At 43.6% G+C, this 23706-nt stretch overlaps 1 protein-coding gene across 2 annotated transcripts; it reads right to left on the minus strand.

The window, feature by feature from the left end:
* Positions 1-529: 529 nt before the first annotated feature.
* Positions 530-23310, minus strand: MASTL (microtubule associated serine/threonine kinase like). Of its 2 annotated transcripts, none has more exons than XM_053262466.1 (12): positions 22981-23304; positions 19255-19392; positions 18372-18511; positions 14349-14437; positions 13101-13207; positions 12106-12250; positions 10826-10995; positions 8381-9607; positions 6556-6691; positions 2823-2936; positions 2640-2741; positions 530-1571 (listed from the first exon to the last, which is right to left on the minus strand). In XM_053262466.1, the coding sequence occupies exons 1-12, from the start codon at positions 23182-23184 to the stop codon at positions 1414-1416; spliced, it is 2730 nt and encodes a 909-aa protein (XP_053118441.1). In that variant the 5' UTR covers positions 23185-23304; the 3' UTR covers positions 530-1413. The 2 variants fall into 2 exon arrangements, with proteins under 2 accessions (XP_053118441.1, XP_053118442.1); XM_053262467.1 differs by having other exon boundaries at positions 1433-1571; positions 2848-2936; positions 22981-23310.
* Positions 23311-23706: the final 396 nt, after the last annotated feature.

The raw sequence follows: 23706 nt of genomic DNA on the forward strand, positions 1-23706 counted from the left end.
CAGTTGATGGAATCACATAAGTGCTATTATAGGTGACGGTCCTAAATTACTCATTCTAGTTGAATTCTAACAGGGTTAGATGGCCCATGTGATGCTAGATAAAATACAACTTATTAAGTTTCATTTTTGTTTTGAGAATATGGGAGCAGTTAAGAGCACAGGAAGTGCTAAACAGGTTATTAGAAGCAGCAGTTCCTTTCTGATGGAATCATGGAGGCCTTAAGTACTGGCCACCAAACCAGAACCAAAGGCCTCAAACCGAAGAGACAGACCTCAAAAGATAAGTAGGCTATAGCTGTGCCCCAGAGGATTGAATGGAGGCAGCACGATTTCTTAAAAGCCTTAATGTAGCCACTTCAGACAAGGAACAACTGTACCGCATTTCCTGTATATGACATACTGGTATTACCAGAAAAGCCTATGCTTAGAAACAGATTCCTATCTATAACACGGGAACAAAATCCAACATATTCAGTGGGTTAATTTGAGCATCTGCATAACCTCATTTGGAAGATGTCTACAAGCTGTGTATCACCAGTATCTACACTTTTATTTGAAATGTTTAATACACACAATACAGACTGAATTCAATGTTTAATGAAACCTAAAAGGATTTCTCAGTTTCACTAAATTTTAGATACACTGATTTTGTATACTTTTTCTTATTTTGATTAAGCTGGTTTAAACATCTGGCTTATAAAAATGACCAAATGGAGCCTCTAGTTTGCAGTACTTAAAATTATAAAAAGGTAGCACACCTAGTCTTGTTTTCTTCAATAGGTCAGCAAAAGCTTTCTTAGGGTTTTTTGACCACCATTATCATAGCTAAGCAGGGCTGGGAAAAGAGACATTAGCAGTAAGATTAAAGACAATTTAGAACACCGATAGTTTAGCAGCAGAACAGACAAATGTCTAAACCCTTTAGCCCTGTAGAAGGACTGGCATATAAAGAGATAGGAGAATCTTTGAGCTGCACTGAAAATACACTTATAGGTGCAGCTTCAGAGGGATCTAAGTAAGTTTCAAGCAAATGTAATATTGAAAATTCAATCTGTAACCTGAAACGCTTTTGAATTATAAATGCATCAGATAAATACTATGCATTTAATACCCTAGCTTGACTACAAAGAAAGCCCCCTACTCCCTATAGAAGTACTTGATAGCAGCAGTAACCACATTTTGTTGAGTAAAAGTATCATACCACAACATTATATGTAGTATGTAAAGATTTACATAAAGTGCAAAAGCTATAATAAAATGTGGATCAGTAGCTGTTTGGCATCAAGGGTTTCAATACAGCTTTTAACAAAAAAATACACCAAGTTAAAAGTACTGTCAATCAGATTAAAAAACAAAATGGTTAGAAAGCCAAGTAAACTAGTGTCAGGAAGCTTTACAAATACGCATCCAATCCTACAAGCTGAATCCGGACACTGTTAGATGCTGAGCATTATTCCTAGCTTCAAAATAAGAAGTGTCTGTTTCATCATTTGGCTGAGGTATGAAGGGCATTGTCTGATTCTGCAGATTATCCCAGTCGACACCATGAAAGAGGGGGTGACGTTTCAGCTCTGGAATAAAAATGTAAACACACACATTAGGTTTCTTCCTATGAATCCCTCACACATTCCTGCTTCCTCGCCTGATTGTGAGTGTCAGTTGTTTCCACTCTCTTGTGAAATGCAACTTGTTCAGAGGCAGAGGCTGGCATCCAGACTAACCCCTGGTCTGACACAAAGGTTTTCCTTTGCATGGGAGGACATTTTGGCAGTTCCCCCACTTCCCTCTGCAGCTCTCTGCCTCCCAAAACTATGTTCCTGGGACCTTCAGGGACATAATTTTGGGAGTCATAGACAGCTTCAGAGGGAAGGGAGGGGATGGCAAAAACTCACACACTCCATGTGGCAGAAAACCCTGACATGTTGGCACAGGGATAGGCTGGATCTCCTTCCAGATCAGAGTTCAAAGTTTTGAGCAGTATAGAAGTACGTTAAATAAATCATCTTGATCAAGGCTAGTTTACAGACAGGAAATAATGTTTTGTTAAGAGTTCTATTCTAGAGTCGATGTTTACATCTTTGCTCTCAGAACATGCATGTCAGTTCTCAACTCTCACATATAAGGAACACTGCCCAAGGGAGCAATTTATATGTGAATTCAGTAAACAAGGAGCAAGAGAGCAGTCCAGTAATGGAAGAATGACAAAGTTCACAATTAAAAAACAAAACAAAACCCAGAAACAATAAGTCAGTGTGATGTAGTGGGAAGCGCATCAGACTTTGGACCAAGGAAACTGGTCCAACCATGAAGCTCACTTAGATAGCTTTGGGCAAGTTATTCTTTTTCCGGCTAATTTACCATCACTTAGGATTGTGTGAGGATGAGCTACATACACTTATGTCATTTCCTTAAAAATATTGAAAAAGCCCCCTGCCCTTCCGTAAGGTTTTCATCTTGCTTTGAAATTGTGTCAGTCTTGCTGTGTTTTGTTAATCTGTGGCCATCTTCATGCCTAAACCATAATGATCTGAGATGTATGAGTTATTCTCCCTGCTAAAGAACTCAGCTGAAGTGTGTTTTTGAATTGTGAAGTGAAACATGTAACAAATCAGAAAGGAATGAGTACAATATAAACTAACCCTTGAGTCCAGCTCGCTTGGTACTCTCAATGGTTAATAAAGTATCAATTGAATTCTGAGCATTAGCAGACAACTTTTCTTCACCTTCAGGCCATGGAATATCTGGAAATACATAAGATAAATACTTTGTTGCTTATGTTCAACAAGCTAATTTTGAATTTGGTTTTGACAAAAATTTTTTACCCCTTTTCAGAATGTTTTGGAATACTTGTTGTGGTGTTTCGTCATTGAACGGAGGAATTCCGGTTAAGAATTCAAACAAGCAGACTCCGAGTGCCCACCAGTCAACTGCAGGACCTAAAGTGAAGACAGTTCACATAATAAGCACCAGTTCCATTAGGAAAAGTTGTGTTACACACACCCGTCTAGAAAGATAGTACCCTAAACACTTCTTTGAACTCTTTGCTGTACTAATATTAATTAGAACAAGGCATAGGTAGCTGCCACATACTTGCTGTTTGGCAGCTTTCAGGTCAGGAAATTCAGTGTTGGTCAAACAAGTGCAGTCAAATCACAAGCAGGCAAAGCTGCCCAGGCGCCACAACCCAACAAGCAGCACCATGCATCCTACAGCTGCTGAACTGCTAGAGCTCCAGCCAGCCCCACCATGTTAGGAACAGAGGAAGCGCTTGCACCAAAGATGGAGACATATGCCTGGATTTTCAAGACCAGTTCTAACAATGCAATGTGCTCATGCAAGCGGTGCCAACCATTTCAAGGTATTTGGCATCTGTGTATAAATATAATGAAGGAATTGGGCAATCACAGCTACTGGCCTGCAAAATCTCTTGTAGTCGCAAACGCTGCTGCCAGCTGATACAGATCACTGGATTCACACATTACATTTGTACTTGGATGGTAAACAGTCAGTGTCACTCACATGAGCAAGACATGTTTGTCTGAACCATCTATTTCGTTAGGATGATTTTGTCCCCCCACCCCAACCTAAACAGAGTTTCAAGTTACCTTGAAAGCATATGCCTAGCACTCAATTTACATTCTGATTTCTAATAAAATTGCTGGGAGTAGTCAGTGAAGCAAAGTGCATTTCATAAACTCAGAAGAACTTGAACGTTTGAAAAAAGCATAAACATGTCAAAGTCTAGTAAGATCACAAATCCTATACAAAGTGATGTGAAAAGCTGTATTATCTTATGTTTTTCTTGCTGTCAGTAGACCAGAACTGGGTTTTGTTTCTCCACCTCACTATATTTTTTGATAGAAGAATGTCCTAGAGCAGGGGTGGCCAAAATTTCTAAGCCATATATGCAGAATTTCACTGCAAGAAAAAGTCAAAAATCCCCATGGCATACAAATGTCCTGCTCCTACCTTAATGGTATAATGACCAGTATTACCACTTATATTTACAGCCTCCATCCAAAGTTCTTCTACCCACCCTCTCAATCTGCCCTCCCCTGCCTCTCAAGATGGATCCACACAGAGTGCAACAACTTCTTCACCCAGGCCTTTACTGCCAGGTTGGTAGTCTGGTCTCTGCGGACTTCCCAGCACAGGGCAAGAACCACATACAGCATATGAGCCACATTTTGGCTACCTCTGTTCTAGTGTTTAAGATTTCTTCTATCTTATTTTATAGAAGTGAAGATCAGAAGCAGGATCTCATGATGTTGCTTGTGTTGGTTTTATCCTGGCAGGAGGCAACAGTGTACTGCTACTGCACCCTGCAAATTTCAGTCCAAAGGTGAGAGAAGGAATTGGCAGGTTTGTATTCCTCCCTTTCCTTTATGAAAGGCTGGTTGATGTGAGTTTTGGTACAGAAAAGGGAGCACTATTAGAGAACGGCATGGGATGTGTAAGAGGGAAGGGAAGGAAGAAGCAACTTGGCATTTGCTGCAAAAAACACTCTGAAAAAGGCAACAGTGCAATCCTAGTTCCACCATAAGTCAAGTCTTTTGCACAGCCACAACTTATACCAAGTCAGGTGGTTCTTTTGCCCTACACTTTAACCCTCATCTTTGTCCTGAGCAGTGTGATCTAAGTATACTTTGACAGCTCTATAAAGTGCTAAAGCAGACTTACCAGAGGTCTGAACTCCTGTGTGCAAAAAAAAGGTAAACATTTTGATATGCCCTCATAGAACTGTCACATTGCATATATTATTAAATGCTGCCAACAATTAACATAACATTTTCACAAATTTACCAGCATGCACTTCCCTTACACTGTTTAGTTGTTTATGACTGGCAATAGCTTCTTCAAGGCTGCAGGCAGGAGTCTCTCTCAACCCTATCTGGAGATGCCAGGGAGGGAACCTAGAACCTTCTGAATGCAACCATGCAGATGCTATTCCCGGAGTGGCCCCATCCCTTAGGGGGAATATCTTGCAGTGATCATACATGTAGTCTCCCATTATTGATTGTTCAATTTTTATACCACCCTTCATAAGGCATCCCAAGGCAATTTACAAAAGTCAGAATACAATAAAACTCCATATAAATGCCAACCAGGGCAGACCCTGCTTAACCAACCAAGGGGACAATTAATGCTTGCTACTACAAATTCTCCTCCTAATTCTAATTTTAAGAAATGTTAAGTTCAGAACATTTTAAGAAATTAAGAAAAATTTAAGTTTAAATTAAGAAAAAAGTATAAATCCTCATCTTCAATCCAAATCTAACAATAAAAAAAATGAATCCAGTCTCTGCATGGAAAGGGAGCAAGATTGTGCCGACCGGCCCTGCCCTCCAGTCTCTCAGTTCAGCAGGAAGTAAGAAGGGATTCTTAAGAACTCACAGAAGTGTGCATTACACTGCTGTGCAAATGGGTGGGATCCCTGGTTGTCTGAGAGTTCTTGATCACGCCTACAAACCGTGCATGCATACCATTGTGTAGAGCCCATTCTCACATTCTCTTGAATACAAAGCTAGGGGAGGTAGGGCGAGGCTAACAGTGGCAATTCCACTCCTTTTGCACACATTGATCAAACATGTGGATGAAAGGTGTGAAGGCTCATCCAAAAAGTTAGTTAGAACTTTGCAGCTGTCCCATTTGACTGGTACTGAACTCATTTATCATGTCACTTACTGGTTTTATAGAAGAGAATATTTTTAGAAAAGGAATGTGTATGTGCGTGTGTGTAAGAATATAGCAGCAGAATTTTATTTTTTTTTTAAGATTTTCTACCCGATCTCACTACATCTGTTTGCCATCCTATGCGATTTTGTCATTATGTAGGCACCTTGCATATGTGCAATGGAAGGGAGGACATGGGTGGCTGACAGTGCCCCCACTGACAGCACCCTTCCCCCCCCCTGCACATGGCAGCGGCCTCCCTGACCAAGCAGCCCAGGGTAGGTTGCCCTGCCCCTGCTGCTCAGCTGGCTGCCACACATGCGTGACGTCCCGTAAGTGGTTAGCACAGCACTTGGCAGCCCTAACGACCACTCAAATGGCTGCCGCACATGCCAAGCTGCTAGGGGCTACTAGGTCAGGGAGACCACCGCCACACGGGGGGGGGGGGGCGGCACCAGTTGCCTGCCATGATGGAGGGGAGAGAAAAGGCAGCCACAGAAAGAACTGGAGGCCACCCCAGTGGCAGTCATAGCCATAGCTCTGCCCCGTTTCAACAGAGCCAAGATTGCATTGCAAGGCTAAGAAAATGTGTATAACAAATATATGCAGTTAATCTTACTCCTTAAGCCACCTAATGGTGCAACAGGGAAATCACTTGCCTAGTGAGCAAGAGGTTGCTGGTTCAAATCCCCGCTGGTATGTTTCCCAGACTATGGGAACACCTATATGGAGCAGCAGCGATATAGGAAGGTGCTGAAAGGCATCATCTCACACTGTGCTGGAGGAGGCGATAGTAAATCCCTCCTGTATTCTACCAAATGGCTCTGTGGTCACCAGGAGTTGACACTGACTCGAGGGCACAACTTTAATTTTACTGCTTACCATGAGACTTTGCTAAGAGCAGCTCAGGAGCCAAGTAGTCCGGGGTTCCCAGTATACGTTCTCCCTCTACTGGGGCAGCTCCTCTCCGGACACTTTTTGGGGTCCTATAGGGTGTATCAGCATTTCCCTGAGGGGTCTGATGTCAAAGAGTAGAGTTTACATCAAGCACAGGTATCAAACAAACTGGTTGTTTCAGATATTGAACTGTGGGCTAGAAACTGATCTAGTTAACCGGCCCCAGTAACAAAGGAAGATCCTGCATGTCTAGCACCCTCAGTCCTCACATTGGCCCAGAATGTCATTATCACTCCGTCTGACAAGGTCTTCTCAAGCAAAAGGTTTTTCCTGCTTGCCCCCTCTCCATACTCCAAGTCTGCCACATATCCCATTAATAAACACCTTTCTTGAATATTGCTATTTTAATTAACATCTCCAGATGTTGGACTCCCTACTCCCATCATCCCCAGCCAAATGATGGGAGCTGTCATCCAACAACATCTGGGGACCCAGGGTTTGGAACCCCTGCTATGTGCTGTAACAGAACGTGTATTTTCTCAGTTCTATTACAACATAGACTAAAGCTATTGTGTCTACCAAAAAAAAAAAAAAATCAAATATAAAGAATAGGCTGAAGTTACTAGCATAAAGCCAGCCTGAACAAGAGTCTTGTAGCAACCCAGAAGTTGTTTAGGTTCAGACTTCAGCAAGTTTTTTAAGGGGAGTTTTTATCATTGTAAACCCTTCTAATTGCCTTTGTGTAACACACAGATGGATCAGTGGTACTTCAGGGTAGGGATGTGCACGAAACAAAAAATATTAGTTTCGGATCTGAATCGAAATGTGTTTCAATTCAAATCGAGTCACCCCGAAACAGGTCGATTCACAATCTAATCGATTCGACCTGTTTTTAAAATTAAAGCCAGGAGGGAGGGAGGGGAGTCTCCTTTTAAAATGACAGAAAGAGGTGCCAGGGCCTCACCTTTCAAGTGCAGAGAGCACAGTGCGGAGTGCGGTGGGGAGGAGGCAGCAACACAACACGACCCACCATCCTCTGGTGGTCTACTGGCCACTCATTTAAAAAATAAAGAGTTGCAGAGGCACCTTTGAACTGCTCCTTGGTGGTGCTGCTGGTGCTGAGGAGTGGTAGAGCAGATGGGCAGGGGAAGGGGAGGTGACAACCCGCCCCACCATCCCTCTGTGGTCCACTAGTCACTCACCTGGCCTCCGTGCAGACACGGAGGCGATTAGAATGGATAGCACAGTGCTCTTGTGGAAGAGCATCATATTAACTCCCCCTAGGAGCGTCGGTACTGCTCCTAGGCACCAACGGCACCACCAAGGAGCGGTTCAAAGGAACCTCCTTTTTGCAGTGAGCAACCAGTGGGCCACCAGGGGATGGCGGCTCAGGTCGCTGCCTTCCCCCACTGCGCGCTCTGCACCTCTTTCTGTCATTTTAAGAAGGAGACTTTCCTCCTCCTCCCAGACTTTAATTTAAAAAACAGGTCAAATTGATTCGAATTTGAATACATTCGCACGTTCTTACTTCAGGGAAATAGAAGGAAGGCTAAGACAGTTTTATTCATGCATGTGGACTGGAGGTTGATTGTTCCCCAGCTACAACCATCTTATGATTATTCTTATGTCTCAGGGCCACTTCAAATAGGACAAATGTCCAACATGATTATTGCTTTTGCGCACCAAAATAGGAGTATACAATTATGTATAAGAATTGTAAGCATATCCAGCTATGTAATTCCTTGTGTGCAAAGTGGCCCTTAGATACTAGCTACACTGCAGCATTCAGTGTGCCTGTGTTAGTACCTACCTGATATACTCGATAGGATCTCCCCTTTTGTGCAGGTGTAATAGCCATAGGATAGGAGCCACTACAAGCACTGATGTCCATTCCTTCCATCGAAATTGTGCTAATTCTTGATGGCTCAGAAATATTAGACATATTGATTGGACTGTAGTAACTACAAAAGGCAACCACATTTTTCTTGAAGAGGTTCAGTGTTCTCTGCATCTCCACTGATGGAGAAGGATGAACATCAGCATGCGCTTCAGTTGTACCACTCAAACTCTTGTCCTGTTTGTGATATGGTTGTTTGCTCCCCTCACCTTTTGGTAAGGAGGTATCTGGGCAACAAGGTGACGTTGACAACATATCCTCTGTTTTTAGTTCCTCAAAGGTGAAATCTTTAACGCTCCCATCTAGATCAGAAAGGTGTTTTTCTAAGTGACTCCCTGCAGCAGACACTTCAGGAAGAGAGAGATCGGAATCCATGCTTGCTAAAGGCTTTTCATCATCAATGCATAAAAAACTGGAGTTCATGTGTTCCTTTTTCTCATACTTTTCACCATCTGCATTTAGATCGTGCATAAGATTCTTAGCTATTAAAGGGGCAGCTGATCCTCTGTCCCTGTTTTGTTCAGTGCAAATGTTGTCTTTTGCTTGGCCTCCATTTGTATAGGTCTCTTGCAGGCCTCCATCACCAGCAAGTTTTAAGCAACAGATTTCAGTTGTTAAGCCCGTGCCTTTTTGTGGGGTAATCTTTGTGATCTTACAGCCACGTGTGTACTCTGCATTGTTTTTTTTGACAAGGCTATGTTCTTGAGAAGGGCTTGTGTCAACCAATTCAAAGCCTCTTTTGACACCTGGCTTCTCCAACACTGCCTCCTCTCTCCTTTCTTTGATGAGAGCAGTCAAGCCTGAAGGGGACAGGTGGCAATTTGAAAATGAGCCTGTCTCCATAGTCAGAGTAGGTTTTTCTGTACCAAGCTTTCCTTCCCATTCTTTATATTCTGAAAGACATTTTCGAACCAGGTCTTTCAAGTCGCAAGTCCTCAAAGACGTGTCAGAAAGGTCAACACGCTCCATCCTCCCTTCATGCCTGCTCTCCGAGTCATTGCTGCTGATCGGAGAGATGGCAGACTCAAGTGCCTTTTGCTTTAAGCCTTTAGTGCTATTAGCAAGCAGTAAGCTTGTGTTATCGGGTTTCTCTGATGCATTCACTTTGCCTGTGGCACAGCAGAGTATGTCTTCTGCTTCCTGAGAACAAGTACATTTAAATATTTATGAAAATGCTAGATACAATGATGCCAGTTTCCAGTGTGAATGTTGACAGACCAGCATAAAATCATGTCCACTGTACAAAAACATAACAGCTGAAACAAAACCTAATGCAATAAATGCACTGTGTTATATTTACATGCACAAAGTTGCATTAGAGAGAAAGTGATATAGAACCAGTGTGACTAAGTCTAGGTGCCTGTTCTAATGATACTTTCCCCCCAGCCCAGAACTTTAGATAAATTTAGATCAGTAGTGGGTGTCAGGTTAACATATGTACATATACAAGCTTCTGTGTGCATACAAGCACATAAGGATATACTGTATTTATCTGGACGCAGGATCTCCATCATCCTGCAATCTAAAAAAAAAAAAAAAAAAAGATTTATATCCGCTCTTCCTCCAAGGAGACCAGAGCAGTGCACATACATTGTTACTTTTATCCTCACAGCAACCCCGTGAGGTAGGTTAGGCTGAGAGAGAAGTTACTAGCCTAGAGCCACCCAGTGGGCTTCAAGGCTGAGTGGGGATTTGAACTCAGGTCTCCACAGTCTTAGTCCAGCACTCTAACCACTACACCACCCTGGCTTGAAAGTGTGTCTAGCTTGATTCACAGTGTCAGGAAAGTCTTGTGTTCAAAAACACACAGTATCTCCTGGGTTCAGGTGTTACGTTATATGCGCAATTCAGGAGAGGGGGATCAGGAGGAAGGTGTGTGAGCCTGAGACATGCTCCCCATCTGAACAAGGGGTTTTCAGTCTAGATCTTCAGGTGCTGTTGGACTATAACTCCCATCATCCAGCCATTGTGGCTGGGGATGGTGAGAATTGTAGTCCAATAACAACTGGAGACCCAAGGGTGGGAACTCCTAGAATCCCCAGCTGCAATGGCTTTTTCTTGGGGATTATGGGAGTCAACAACATCTGGGAATCCCTGTTAGAGCGAACACTGGTTGGGAACCCCTGATCTGAACCACCCCCAGGATTGCTTTGTGCCCAATGTGTAAACTGCCTATGCCTCCACGAAGAGACTCCCTTTACAGTGTGAGAACCAAGAATACAGTGGAAGAAAAACAGGATAAGTTGTATCACCCAGGACTGCCCTTCCTTGGGGGCAAATGAGAAAAACCTCTGACTTGCTGTACAGTCCAACCACTCATATTTCACACAAACATCTATGCAAATGTCAGAAACTGACCTGTATGTCCTCCCACCTGGGGCTGCTGCAGCACTCTGACTCCATGCTGGACAACTGGGTGCGGGAATGGCTACTGGCACTGGAGGTGCCACACCGTTTCCTGGACTGCAGCAGAGTCGGGGTCAGACTCCTCACAGGCATTCCGGGAATGACAGCTGAAGAATCAAGGCCTTCAGGAAGAAGAAGAAAAATCAAGCTACATAAAAACACCGTCGCCAGTTTTAGTGCAAATCCATTGAATGAATCTCTCTTGCTACAGAGTTCTCGGTTATTTCATAGAGGCTTTAGTTTTTGTTTTAACCTCCGCATACTACATGCATAGTACCATAAGTGTACTATTCACTATCCCAATTCCACTCACCACTCCTGCCATGACAAGTGTTCCATTGCCTTTTGATGAGGGTGGTGAGAGAAGTCTGGCTTTCCTTCGCCACACAAAGCCATCTTTGACTGACAGTGGCTCTCCAAAGTCTTAGGAAGAAGTTTTTTCTAGCCTTTATATCAGTGATCCTTTCCCGGGAGATTCAAGGGACGTTCTCCCTCCCAGTGCTCTCTTAACAACCGGTCTGGCGGGGCAGCAGTGTACCTCCCTGCTGCCCCATTCCTTCCTCGTTCCGGAAGTGACCAGAAGTACCCCGCGCATTTACGCACATTGGGCACGTGTGTGCATGTCACATTCGTGAGCATGTTGGTCTTGCACACGGGGGACTTCCAGAATGAGGAGGGAATGGAGTGGCAAGGAGGTAAGCTGCTGCCCCACCAGACCAGTTTTTAAGAGAGCGCTGGTGGGGAAAATGCGGGGCGGGGGAGTACACCCTCCCCCACCCTTAAAGGTGTTCCCCCCAGTGTTCGAACCAGTCTCTGCCAGTTCCGTGCACATCTTTACATCCCACCAGTGGCTGTTGCTAGTGCCTACCTTGGGTTTCTTTTGAGACTGTAAGCCCTTTGAAGGACAGTGAACCATATTATTATTATTCTTCTATTCAAATTGCTTTGAAAATTTTCACTGAAAAGCAGTACTGTATTTATCTGAATCCAAGATTGGTTTCTTCTGAGTTCTTTGGTTTTAGAAGTTGAGGGATGGTGGGGGGTTTGTCTTAAATTCAGAGTCCTTTTCCTTTGCAAACCTTTGTTCCTGTTCCTCTGTAAACAGAGATCTAACCATATTTAACCTCTGTTTTTAAGGGGGTCATCTTAAATTTAGGGTTATCTTCTATTCAGGTAAATACAGTATATAAACAACAGTAGTAGCAGTTCAGTATACTTGGTTTAATACTTACAGGCTTTCAGTAGCTTATTCGACGCAGAAGCATATTCTTTGTAGTTCACAGAAACGGGTGAAACAAATCCTTGAGACAGCTGTGGTGCATCTGCACATATAGGGCTTGGACTAGGTGCATGCACTTTTCCCACCACTGGGGTGTACTGTCAGAATAAAAGAAACTTGATTAGAGATGTTCAAATCAATTTGAGCTTGAATAGATTCAAGCTCAAAACAGGCTGTTTCAGGAAACAAAACACCCTTGAAATAAAGGACATGTTTCGAGCTCGAAATGAAATGTTTCAAGTGCCATTTTAAAATGTTTTTCCAGGGAGAGCTGGTCTACCAATTGTGGTCAGTGATCAGCTCAGCCCTCTGAGGCAGGCTGACATGCTAAGTCCAGATGGAGGCCTCACGCAGTGGGCAGACCAGCCCCCTGCCCCAGACTCAGTGCATTGGCTTGCCTCAGAGGACTGCTCTACCAGCTAGACTGGTCCTCCGAGGTGGGCCGACACACTAAGTCCGGAGTGGAGGGCTGGTCTGCCCACCAGACCCAACTGGTAGATCAGCTATTCCCAGAAAAATAAGCCTCAAAATGGTGTACAAAACACTTGAAACATTTCAAGTGTTTCAAGGTTGATTTGCTGTTTCGATGAATTAATAAGAGGATTTTGTGATTGGTTTCGAGCTAGTCCAGATACGGAATGCCAAGTAAATGAGAGGGAATTTATTAAATTAGGCTATTTCAAAACTCAGATATACCCTTGCTGTAACTGGATCTTTACAATAAAAGGATACATTTTACAGGTATGAGCGAGATGGTTACTGCAAAAGAATCCTTTCATATAATGTTAGATTTTTAAAAACCAAAACCATGCGACACACATCCCAAATTACAGACCACAGCCAGCTGAAGTTTTCTTAATTCCCCAAAATATTATGAGGAATTCAGTGTAATTCTTTAGGAATTCAGTACAATCATTCTCAAGTCGGCGAAGTACTTTGATTACTTACAAAGCCCAAGGAGCTGATAAGAGACAACACTTGTCCTGGAGTGCGTGAATAGTCTTGCTTAGGTTTAAGCATAGATGGTGTTGTGAGGATATCCATCATATTTATCTCTGAGAAGAATGTAAGAATGTTAGAACAAAAAACTTTTGAGAGTATAGTGAAAGAAAATACATAGTTCTAATTATGTGCTGTGTATACATAGCACACATACAGACCACAATAAGCCAAAATATTTCTTTACTTAAACTGTATAATATTTAATGCACTAAAACCAAGGGCAGCTTCGCACAAGGTTTTTTGTCAATACAGACAATCTCTAGTTTCTCCAAATATATGGTCAAATACAAAGAAATATAACGTGTGAGCCATCTTATTTTGTATACAGGAAGCATCAGTTTCTCCCATTCTGGCTATCAGACAATCACAGGTGCAGAAATCAGCCACTACACACATACTGAACTGGTTCTAGTTATATAGAAAAAGCACAGGAGTATCTAGAAAAGTTGCAAGTCTAAAGATTAAAAAAACACACCAAACAAGCAGCTTTTCCAGTTTAAAGGGGCAGGAGGCATCATTATCAAGCACTATAATAACCAGGGACTCTGAAATCCCAGGGGCAGGGAGAAGTAATGCTGCTTGTAAGATTTGCAGCTTCTAGCACATCTGTGAGACCCTGAGTACGTAGAAGAACTAACACTGGATCCCAGGGACAGGGAACAGCATCCCAAGGGCTTTTATTAGTTGTGTATAGTATGCAGTGGGGAAATGCTTGACTAACAAGCAGAAGGTTGCTGGTTCGAATCCCCACTAGTACTATATCAGGCAGCAGCAATATAGGAAGGTGCTGAAAGGCATCATCTCATACTGCGTGGGAGGAGACAATGGTAAACCCCTCCTGTATTCTACCAAAAGAAAACCACAGGGCTCTGTGGACACCAGGAGTCAAAATCGACTTGACAGCACACTTTACCTTTATAATTCATATGCATTTGTACCAAACTACCATGTTGGTCTATAAGCACAAATCAGGAAGCCAGAAGTGTAAAGAGCTTAAACAAAAGGAAGCAAAAGTATTTAAGGACACCAATCTTCCAAGTTTTCAAAATAACAAATTTGTTCCCGGGCTGGTGGGGAGAGACATGTCGCAAGTTTGTACTAAACCAAGAGGAATGGTGCTTGGGCACTGTCAGTAAATATTAACATGATGTTTGGAAACCAGTGAAGAATCAAAGCCAGAGAGTGCATGCTTACCTCTATTCAGAGTAACTCTGGATAGTCCAAAGTCTGTCAGCTTAATATGACCTTCATTAGATATCAACATGTTGTCTGGCTTTAGGTCCCTACAGGAAGGAAAGAAAATAAGCTATCTGCATAGGTAGCTTGTTGAAATATAGGGCACTATTGAGGGAAGCCGCTTCCCCACCTCACAACATTTGCCAGCTTTTATTCCATATTTTGGATTGTAAACCCCTTGGGGACAGGAATATTAACACTGAGAAAAAGTGTTGTAAGCTGGCCTGAGCCCATGAGATAGAATGGGATATAAATCAAAAATTGGATTCTTCTTGAAGGGCACTTACGACTCGTATATCTCTGCCATCTCAGTGGTTCTACACACAGGAACTGTGTGTATGCTAAAGGCACAAATCCCTCTATTTTGGGATCCTGTTTGTAGGCACAGTAACATTGCTATAGTTCTTGTGACACAGAAAAGAAAATTACTATAAATGCTCTTTAAATGGACAGAGATTTTTGCAATGTCATGTTGAATGCTTTCAAGAGCAGGCCTTCAGATCTTGTTTAATTCCCCCCTGCTTGAAAATCTGAAATGGCGCTTGTGTTTGTAAGAAATCCATCCCCTGATCTGGGCCACTTTTTGTTACAGCCTGGTCCAATATTGAACTGTGGGATGAAACATAGACACAACAAGCAGGATAACAGGGAAGCAGGCTGGATAGTTTTGCTGTATAAAACAAGAATTCTTTAATGTTAACCATTTTATTCCACTGCCTGGTGCTTGCATATTATAACCATTCTGTGGACTCTATAGCTCTCCTAATTGTAATCAAAGAAAGGTGAGAATGTGTTCAATAGGTTGCCTTCACTGAACCAAAGGGTTCCTTTTCTTCTGGGTTGGTTTTGCACCTCTGTCTAACAGGGCCGTCCTTAGGGTGGGGCGATCAGGGCGCTTGCCCTGGGCCACGCAGTGGGAGGGGCCCCATGGCAGGCAGGCCATGGGCACACACTAGCTGAGGTGTGGGTGGCGGTGGCAGGGTGGGGGAGAGTGCACCAAGGTGCAGGTGGGGGCTGTGGTGGGGGGAGAGTGTGCTGAGGTGCTGGTGGCGGCGGGGCAGGGGAGAGTGCAGCCGACCTCCTGCCTGTCTCCCTCTACAGAGGCTTCCCAGCTCCTCCGTGGTAGAATGGGAGTGAGCGAGTGAGCTAGCAAGCATGTGATCTGCTCGCTCACACATCATGTGCTTTGCTCGATTCTTCAGGCGGCGGCAGCGAGAGGGAGTGGAGGCTGCTGCAAAGCCAGGGAGCTAGCAGCAGTGGGGCTCTACAGCAGCAGCCAGCAAGCAAGCGAGGCCGAGACTGTCTTCCTCCCTCAACTTGCTAGTTTACCTGCCTTGGAGGCTCCGTGGCGGGCAGCCATACTGGTGAAGCTAAGAGAAAACAAGTGAGAAGGGGAGGGGAAACGGCCAAGCATCAGTACAGAAGCTGGCAAACAAGTGTTAAATTCTTGCTATCTTGTGAGTTCGATTGTTGTCTGTGCCCCCAAGAACACGTACATGTGTGTGTGTGTGTGTAAGGGTGTAATGCAATGCAAGTGCATTGATGTGCTTGCTGGGTTGCTGCTGTGAGGAATTAAGGAATCTGGTGTTGGGGGGTCACTTACAACAGCGTGGCAATGGACATACTGCTTGCAAGCAGTCTCTCTTTCCATAGGCAAAGGGGGAAAGGGAAGAGTTTCATCAAGGTGGTGTGCAGGGGCGTAGCTAGGGGAGAGGGGGCCCGTGTTCATCTCTCTCTCTGGTGGCCCCCCAGAGTGAGGGAGATAATGAAGAAAATAGGGAGGGATGGAGCTGGAAGGGCCCTCAGGAGCTGGGGGCCCGTGTTCTTTGAACCCTTTCGTTCAATTATAGCTACGCCCCTGGTGGGGTGTGTGTGTGTGTGTGTGTGTGTGTGTGTGTGTGTGTGTGTGTGTGTATATATATATATATATATATATATAGAGAGAGAGAGAGAGAGAGAGAGAGAGAGAGAGAGAGAGAATATGGAGCACCCTTGTGGTGACCAGGACTGTCTGTGTATGTTTTGTTGTATGTGCGAGTATCTGCTCCAAGTTGCAAAACTCCTGAACTCTTCAACAAAGCAAAAGCACGAGCAAGGCTGGAAGAGGGGGGGAAATGCCTTTCATTCAAGCACTCAACTATGCCAAGGGAAGGAGAGAGAGGCAAGGGAGTGATCTTTTGTTCAGTCACACTTATTGCAACACAGCAAGAGAAAAGCAAAGCAGCTCCAACTTCTTGCCTGCTTTTCTGAATGGTGGGTCCTCTTTCCCACCTAGCCCCCAAGTTGCATTAAAAAGCAACAAAAATCCCAGTGTCTCTGCCCCCACAATTGCTTTTTTAAAAAACACTTTTAAGTTAGGTGTTGAAATGTTTCTGCTGATGCATATTTTCATAAATATAAGTGTTTTATACTATTACATTCTTGTGAGTTCAGTTGCTCTTTATGTCCTCAAGAACCCAGGTGTTAAAAATACTGCACCACCTTGGGTTGAAGCAAGGTAGGAGGTGCTGGTGGTGCTGTTAAGTTGCAGTAAACTTTCAGGAGTGTGGCAAAACTGGGACAGATTGAAGAAGGGCTGGGGGAAGGGAAGGAATAGGATCAGGAGCCAGTGTGGTGTAGTGGTTACCAGAGTTCAATCCGCATTCAGCCATGAAACCCACTGGGTGATTTTGGGCCAGTCATGTATCTGTCAGCCTAACCTACCTCACAGGATGGCTGTGAAGATAAACATAAGTAACCATGTACATTGCTCTGTGTTTCTTGGAGGAGGAGCGGCATAGAAATGTAGAATAAAAAATAGTGTGTCAGAAACAGATTGATTATTTTCTTCCTTTGAAATGGAGGCATGATTGAGTCTCAGAGGAGCTAGGTGGAATTACAACCTGGAACTTGTAAGTCACTGCTGATAAAAGTTACATGATGGGGAGGGCAGCAATTTCATCCTGACTAGATGCCTACAGCCTATTTAGACAAAACTGGAAGAGTCAGCTTCTGAACAGGATGAATCTAATTTGCAGCAGTAAAAACTGCATTTTAAAAAAAAAAATTACAAGATGTTTAAGCTGCCCTTCAGGGGCTGCGTTCTGTCAAAGTTAAAACCAATTATGCTACATGTGCTGTAGCATAATGTAGATGCTGGCAGTCTTGTGCACGAATGCAAATACTGGCGTGCCCACATTGTGGGAGCACTACTTAGATGGCTTCCTAAATAGCACTCCTGGAGTGTGGGCATGCTACTTCAAGTATTTGCGCTCTTGTACAAGAGCACAAAGAGTGGTTCCTTAGAGACTTGCAGTAGCACAGGCAAATGGGAGCCACTTGCGTTACACTGTGGAGCATCTGGGCCACTAATTACAGAACAAAACAAATATCAGTAGTAAGAAAACACAGTCCATCAGAGATTCATTAAACAGTGAAGACAAAACCATCTTAAATTACCTTTTGAAATCCCTGGGCCAATAGAAATGTCTATGCCCAGCAGCAAAAAGACATAATGGTTGATGCCATATGAACATGCATAATAATAATAATCCAAAAATGGCTCAGGGCGATTTACACAGAGAAATAACAAACAAATAAGATGGATCTCTGTCCCCAAAGGGCTTACATTCTAAAAAGAAACATAAGATAGACACCAGCAACAGTCACTGGAAGTACAGTGCTGGGGGTGGATAGGGCCGTTACTCTCCCCCTGCTAAATAAAGAGAATCACCACGGTAAAAGGTACCTCTTTGCCCAGTTAGCAGGGGTAGGCATTAAGGAAGGCATTACAGAGTCAGGTACCATTTCTAAGTCGGCCCTTTCCCAGTGCCACTTATCCAATATCAGCTGATAAGGGGACAGAGGAAGGCATCTAAGGAGCCAGTCTAATAATGAACCAAACATCTAGGCAAGTTCATATGGCGGAAGGTGGTCTTTCCATTAACTGAGACCCAGGCCACTTAGGGTTTGATAGATAAACACCAACATTTTGAACATTACCTGTGGATTATCCCATGCCTATGAAGGTAATCAAGAGCCAGTGCAGCTTCAGAAGTATATTTCACTGCCATTTCTTCATCAAAGTAACCGTATATATGGAGGAGAGATTTAACATCACCGCCAATAAGATACTCCATTATCTGTCAATAAAAAATGCCAAGCTAACACTCAGTCATGGCTATCTACAGTACATTAATCTCATAAGCTCTGAGAAGCTATGCAAAGCTTCAGCTCTGAATATCCAAAGCTGAACACTCTGCACTGCCCTCCTGGCACCATGCTGAAGCAACTGTTCCCACCAAAAGAACTCTGTAGAGTAAGTGCGAGAAGGACTCCACTTCCCAGACATCGCTGGGGCTTGGCACTGCACGGCTCTGTTTCTCTTTAAGGGCAGCACCAGTACTGGGTAACAGAGCCCAGCACCACATGGAGATGATCAGCAGGAATGGTTGTCTCCATGCAATGCAAAATATTCAGCTTAAGAGATTTGAAACCAAAGCTTTGCATCTGCATTTGTAAGGAAATTCCCAATTGTCTCCATAGCCTTCTATTTTCTTGGATTGCCTGCAACTATGACCAATGGCTACTTAGAGGCCACGCCAGAAGTTATAGTGCAGGCACAAGTAGAAACTCAACACAAAGCTTTAAAAAATTAGGTTCTTATCAAAATGCAGAAGTATATTTGAGATCTCCATAGGGCTAGCTCTCTTGAGAAAGAAGAGCGCAGAAAAATAAAAAGCTGAATTATATATTTATTTATTTATAAATCACATTAAACAGGAAGAAGGCGTTAAGCTAGAGTGTCAAGAAGAAAGAATGTTCTAAAACTTGCAAGACACACGCTTTGGAAACTGCCTTAAGGCACTGTAAATAATTTACTCACCAAATAGACATTGTTGGCAGACTGAAGTGAGTAGTATATGTGCACAATGAAAGGACTTTTGCTCAGAGCCAGGGCATCTCTCTCTGCCTGCACCTGATGGACCATATTCTTATTGATCAGATCAGCTTTTTTTACTACCTGTAAAGCAATGCACAAAGAGGTTGGTATATGGGAAGAAAAGAACGGTCTCCTTTTTCTACTACTGAGTAAGTTTACAGTACATGTGTAAATCATCAATGAGCAAAAAATGGAACAATTTAACTTATTTTTCTGTAACATTGGTTCAGATAAGTTTTTAAAAGGGGAGTTCTCACAGAATATTTTCTTTACTTAATTTCACCAAAAAAGCCACAATGCATCAACATCCACTGCCAGTCTGGCAATCCAACCAATAAGGTTCTTGATGAATCAATTGGAAATTCCTGATTTGCTTTTTGGGGTCAACTCACTAAGACACATGTGTCAGACATATGCCTATCAAAAACCCTTCTCTCAATAATTCCTTCTCTTGAATGAGCTAGAAAATTTTAAGATTCCTCCAGATTTCAGTTTCTGGGTTAAGAATCCACCTAAGACATGATAGTTTCAAATGTTTATTTAAGTCCCTGAATTTCATTCCAGTTATAATTCATAGGAACATAGGAAGCTATGTTACCAGCTGAGCTTATTCTGCCCACTCCCAGAAGGCCTGGTTGCAACTGCATCTCCAGCTTTGGAGATTGCAGTTTTGCTATGCTCAGGAGCTGCACCACAATGTGAGCTCCCAGGCTATGTTATACACAGGGACAAGTTGCTTAATTGGCAGTGGACTGGTCACCCTTGGATTTGACTACAAGGCTCACAAATTGGAGAGGGGATTAGCTTCACACTCTCTATGAAAGGTGCCCAGCTTAGCAGACTTCCAGGACTAGCTACTGCAAGTGTCTGGCATCTAAGATTATTTCAGCCTTGGAATGAAATCTAAACTCCCCTCTTCCTCTTGCAGAGAGAGACAATACATGGCCATCAGGCCAGGGAGAAAAGACAGCTAAGACAAGTTTCTTATCTGAGCCTCCATTACAATAGGGATGAGTTAGTGATGCAACTTTGAAGAGGTACCCATCAAAACTCTTGATAGAACTATTGGGAAGCCCTTCCCAGCACAGGATGCTCTGGATGCACCTGCACACTCCAATTGTCCTCACATCAGCCTTGAATGCCACAGGTGATTCACACACATTCCTACTCAGCAAGGACTATCGGACACAATGCATTCTGAAGAAGCCTGTATGGGCTCCCCTATTCAGCAGAGCAGGGCAAAAGAAATGTGCCCTCAAGGCACGTTTTGGAATATAAGTATCCCTAACTCCATGACCCAGTGTGCGAAACATCTCAGTGCCTCTCACTCTAGACCCCATCAGACTGCAACAAGAAACTCCACCTTGGTGTTCCCCCCTTCAGGACAGGTGATATAGCCTCTTGCCGGCTCCTTCAGGGCTGAATCTATCCCTTTCTCTTATTTCTGAAATCTTGCCCCTCTTTATCTTTAAGGTAAAGTACCTCTCTAGCCTGCCTGGGAATTTACACATAATTTGAAACTTTAAGCTAAATGTGCCTTACAATAGCCTGTTTCTTAGCATATTTGTAGTGACTTTAAACTAGGGTCACATAGTAATTTATTCTGATTTTATTTTTAATAAACTGCTTTAAACCTGTCTCTCAAGCTGATTTTCTTGAGTTCATACGCTTGCACAAATTAAGGCTGATTTGAACTGTCTCCTCTTTTGAGCTATATTCCCCACATTTGCCCAAACTGGGTGTGCCAACCAAACATCTTCAAGGCAGTTTCATCGACAGCTGCCACATACTAAGTCAGACTATTGGTCCAACTAGCTCAGTTTTGTCTACACAGACTGGCAGCAGCTTCTCTAAGTATGCAGGCAGGAGTCTCTCTCAGCCCTACCTTGGAGATGCACGGGAGGGAACTTGGAATCTCCTGCTTGCAAGCATGCAGGTGCTCTTCCCAGAGTGGCTCCATTCCCTAAGGGGAATATCTTACAGTGCTCACATGTAGTCTCCCATTCAAATGCACACAAGGGTCGACCCTGCTTAGCAAAGGGGATAATTCATGCTTGCTGCCACACCATCTTTCTTTAAAGGTTGGAACTGTCTCTCCTTTTGAGCTAAATTCCCCACATTCACCCAAACTGGAGGTGCTCACCAAACACCCTCGGGGCAGTTTCATTTCATTTGTTTACATTTTCCGTTCTTCCTCCAAGGAGCCCAGAGCAGTGTACATAGTTAAGTTTCTCTTCACAACAACCCTGTGAAGTAGGTTAGGCTGAGGGAGAAGTGATTGTCCCAGAGTCACCCAGCAAGTATCACGACTGAATGGGGATTTGAACTTGGGACTCCCGGGTTCTAGTCCAGCACTCTAACCACTACACGACACTGGCTCATCAGCACAGCCCAAGTGCAACTGAATCTTTCATGTATGTCAACATTCACAGAATTTGAATTAATGTCTATCTAGTGCAGAAGGGTACAGTAATCAGAGAGACTTTCAGCGAAAAGCACTCAGTGCTTTTCTAATAACATGAAATGCAGTGGCTAAAGGACCAAGTTATGAACCAGGAAAGCCCTGGTTCAAACCTTATCTCTGCGATAAACTCACTAGGTAGCTTTAGGCAAACCACAATATCTTAGCCTCAGCCCACCACATGAGGAGAGATAAGAGAGATACCCCCTTAAAGGGGTATTGGAAGGATTAAAACATAATGAATATGAAGTGTCTTGAACACTCCAAAGCATTCTATAAATACCAATTATTACTGTGGAATAATTGTGGAATAGAAGGCCAGCGATTGGGTGGGTGGGTGGGGTTTGCTTCAGTTCTTAAGCTTAACAATGCTGCCTTCAGTTCATTCTGCAATCAGTTCCTCATTCTTTGGGCTGGGAAAAGAAGAGATCAGGCTAGATGTAGTCTGTCCATTTCACAATTCCGTTGTGTAATTCTCATTAGCATCCTAAAGCTAAATCTTCACTTTCTAACCAAGAAATGACTTAACAAGACTTTCAGTGCCAATTCAAATGTTAGCTCAAATAAAATACATTCACTGAAGATTCAGTCTCTAGTCACTTAGCTTTGTCTTTGCAGGTAACATGTCCTCCCCACAAAAACAAAACACCCCACACTAAATTTAATTTAGAATGATATTCAAACTGGACAACATCCAGACTAAGTTATTTAGTCATTTAAGTGCATTTAAAAAAATTACTCATCAACATGCCCTTCAAGAGGCGCTCTTGATAAATCAATCACATATGCTCAGACATCCTCCATACGCCCTAAAAGGCACCCTGGATAGAATTATTCCGCACATATAAACATACAGCTGGTGAACAGCATCGTCTGTGCCAAAGACTATGACAGTGTGTCGATTCCGATTTTCTTTCTAGCTTTTTATGTAGCAGTAGCAACAACAACAACAGCTAGACTCCAGACCAAGTTCGTTATAGTACTGAAATTAAGGGGACTCGAAGTTAAACAAGACAAGTCTGGACCCTGCCTAATAGCAGCAGCCAACTCGTCTCGTTTATTCCAACGGTGCTTAGTCTGTCTGGACCCTGCCCAACAACAACAACGTTTTGCTTGTGTTGAGCAATTTTAAACTAACAGCAGAGCGGCCTACTACCAGTATATCAGGCAGATGGGCAACAAATGCAGAACCTCCGCGGGTCGCTCACCTTGACGGCGTAGAGTTTCCTCGCTTTGCGGCCCAAGTAGACCTTCCCGAAGGCGCCGCGACTGATGGGCTTGACGATGGTGAAGTCCTCGATAGAGGGTGGCCGGGGCACCGTGAGGCGCCTCACTCGCGAGGGGTCCCTCTCGTCGTCCGGCGGCGGTTCCCCACACCTGCTGCCCTGCGGCCCCACATCCACCGTCCCCATCGCCCTCCGCCGTGGAGACCACACACCAGACGCCTTCCGTCCGCCCGACAGCGAATTCGCCCCGCGACAATTCAAAGCTAAGCCCCGCCCCCTCCGTTTGGCTGACGTTGCACGTCAACCGAAACCAACGCGTGATGTTTCTGTCGCCAGGCCAACTCATAGAGATAGAAAAACAACTTTGCACTCCCTATTCACACTTCTGGTCTCCTGACGGCAAATGGTGTTTCTACTTCCCTGGCAAAGAACATAGGAGTTTCTCTATATAGATGCCGAATTGCCAGAGCGACGGCATTCTGGCACCCATAGAGAAACATAGCCACTGGAAACTTTCAATTTTTAATGAAAGTTCAGACTGCATGTTCTAGTCTCCACTCGAACCTTTTGCCTACCTCTATCATGGGCTCTGTGTGGACTGAGACTGAATTTTCCTGTCTTTCCAGAAAAATAATTTCCTAGGGTACCAAAAAATACATAAGATTGCCACATTATCCTCATCACTTGTTTATCCCTTCCCTTTATCAT

The sequence above is a fragment of the Hemicordylus capensis genome, chromosome 6, assembly GCF_027244095.1.
Source record: "Hemicordylus capensis ecotype Gifberg chromosome 6, rHemCap1.1.pri, whole genome shotgun sequence".
NCBI lineage: Eukaryota > Metazoa > Chordata > Lepidosauria > Squamata > Cordylidae > Hemicordylus > Hemicordylus capensis.

Coding starts and splice junctions, on each gene's coding strand:
- MASTL (XM_053262466.1), bottom strand. CDS start 23,184: ATGGGGACGGTGGATGTGGGGCCGCAGGGCAGCAGGTGTGGGGAACCG. Junction 14,438..18,371: donor AGGCATGGGATAATCCACAG/GTAATGTTCAAA, acceptor TCCTTCCTGTAG/GGACCTAAAGCCAGACAACA. Junction 6,692..8,380: donor GATCCTATCGAGTATATCAG/GTAGGTACTAAC, acceptor CTTTGACATCAG/ACCCCTCAGGGAAATGCTGA.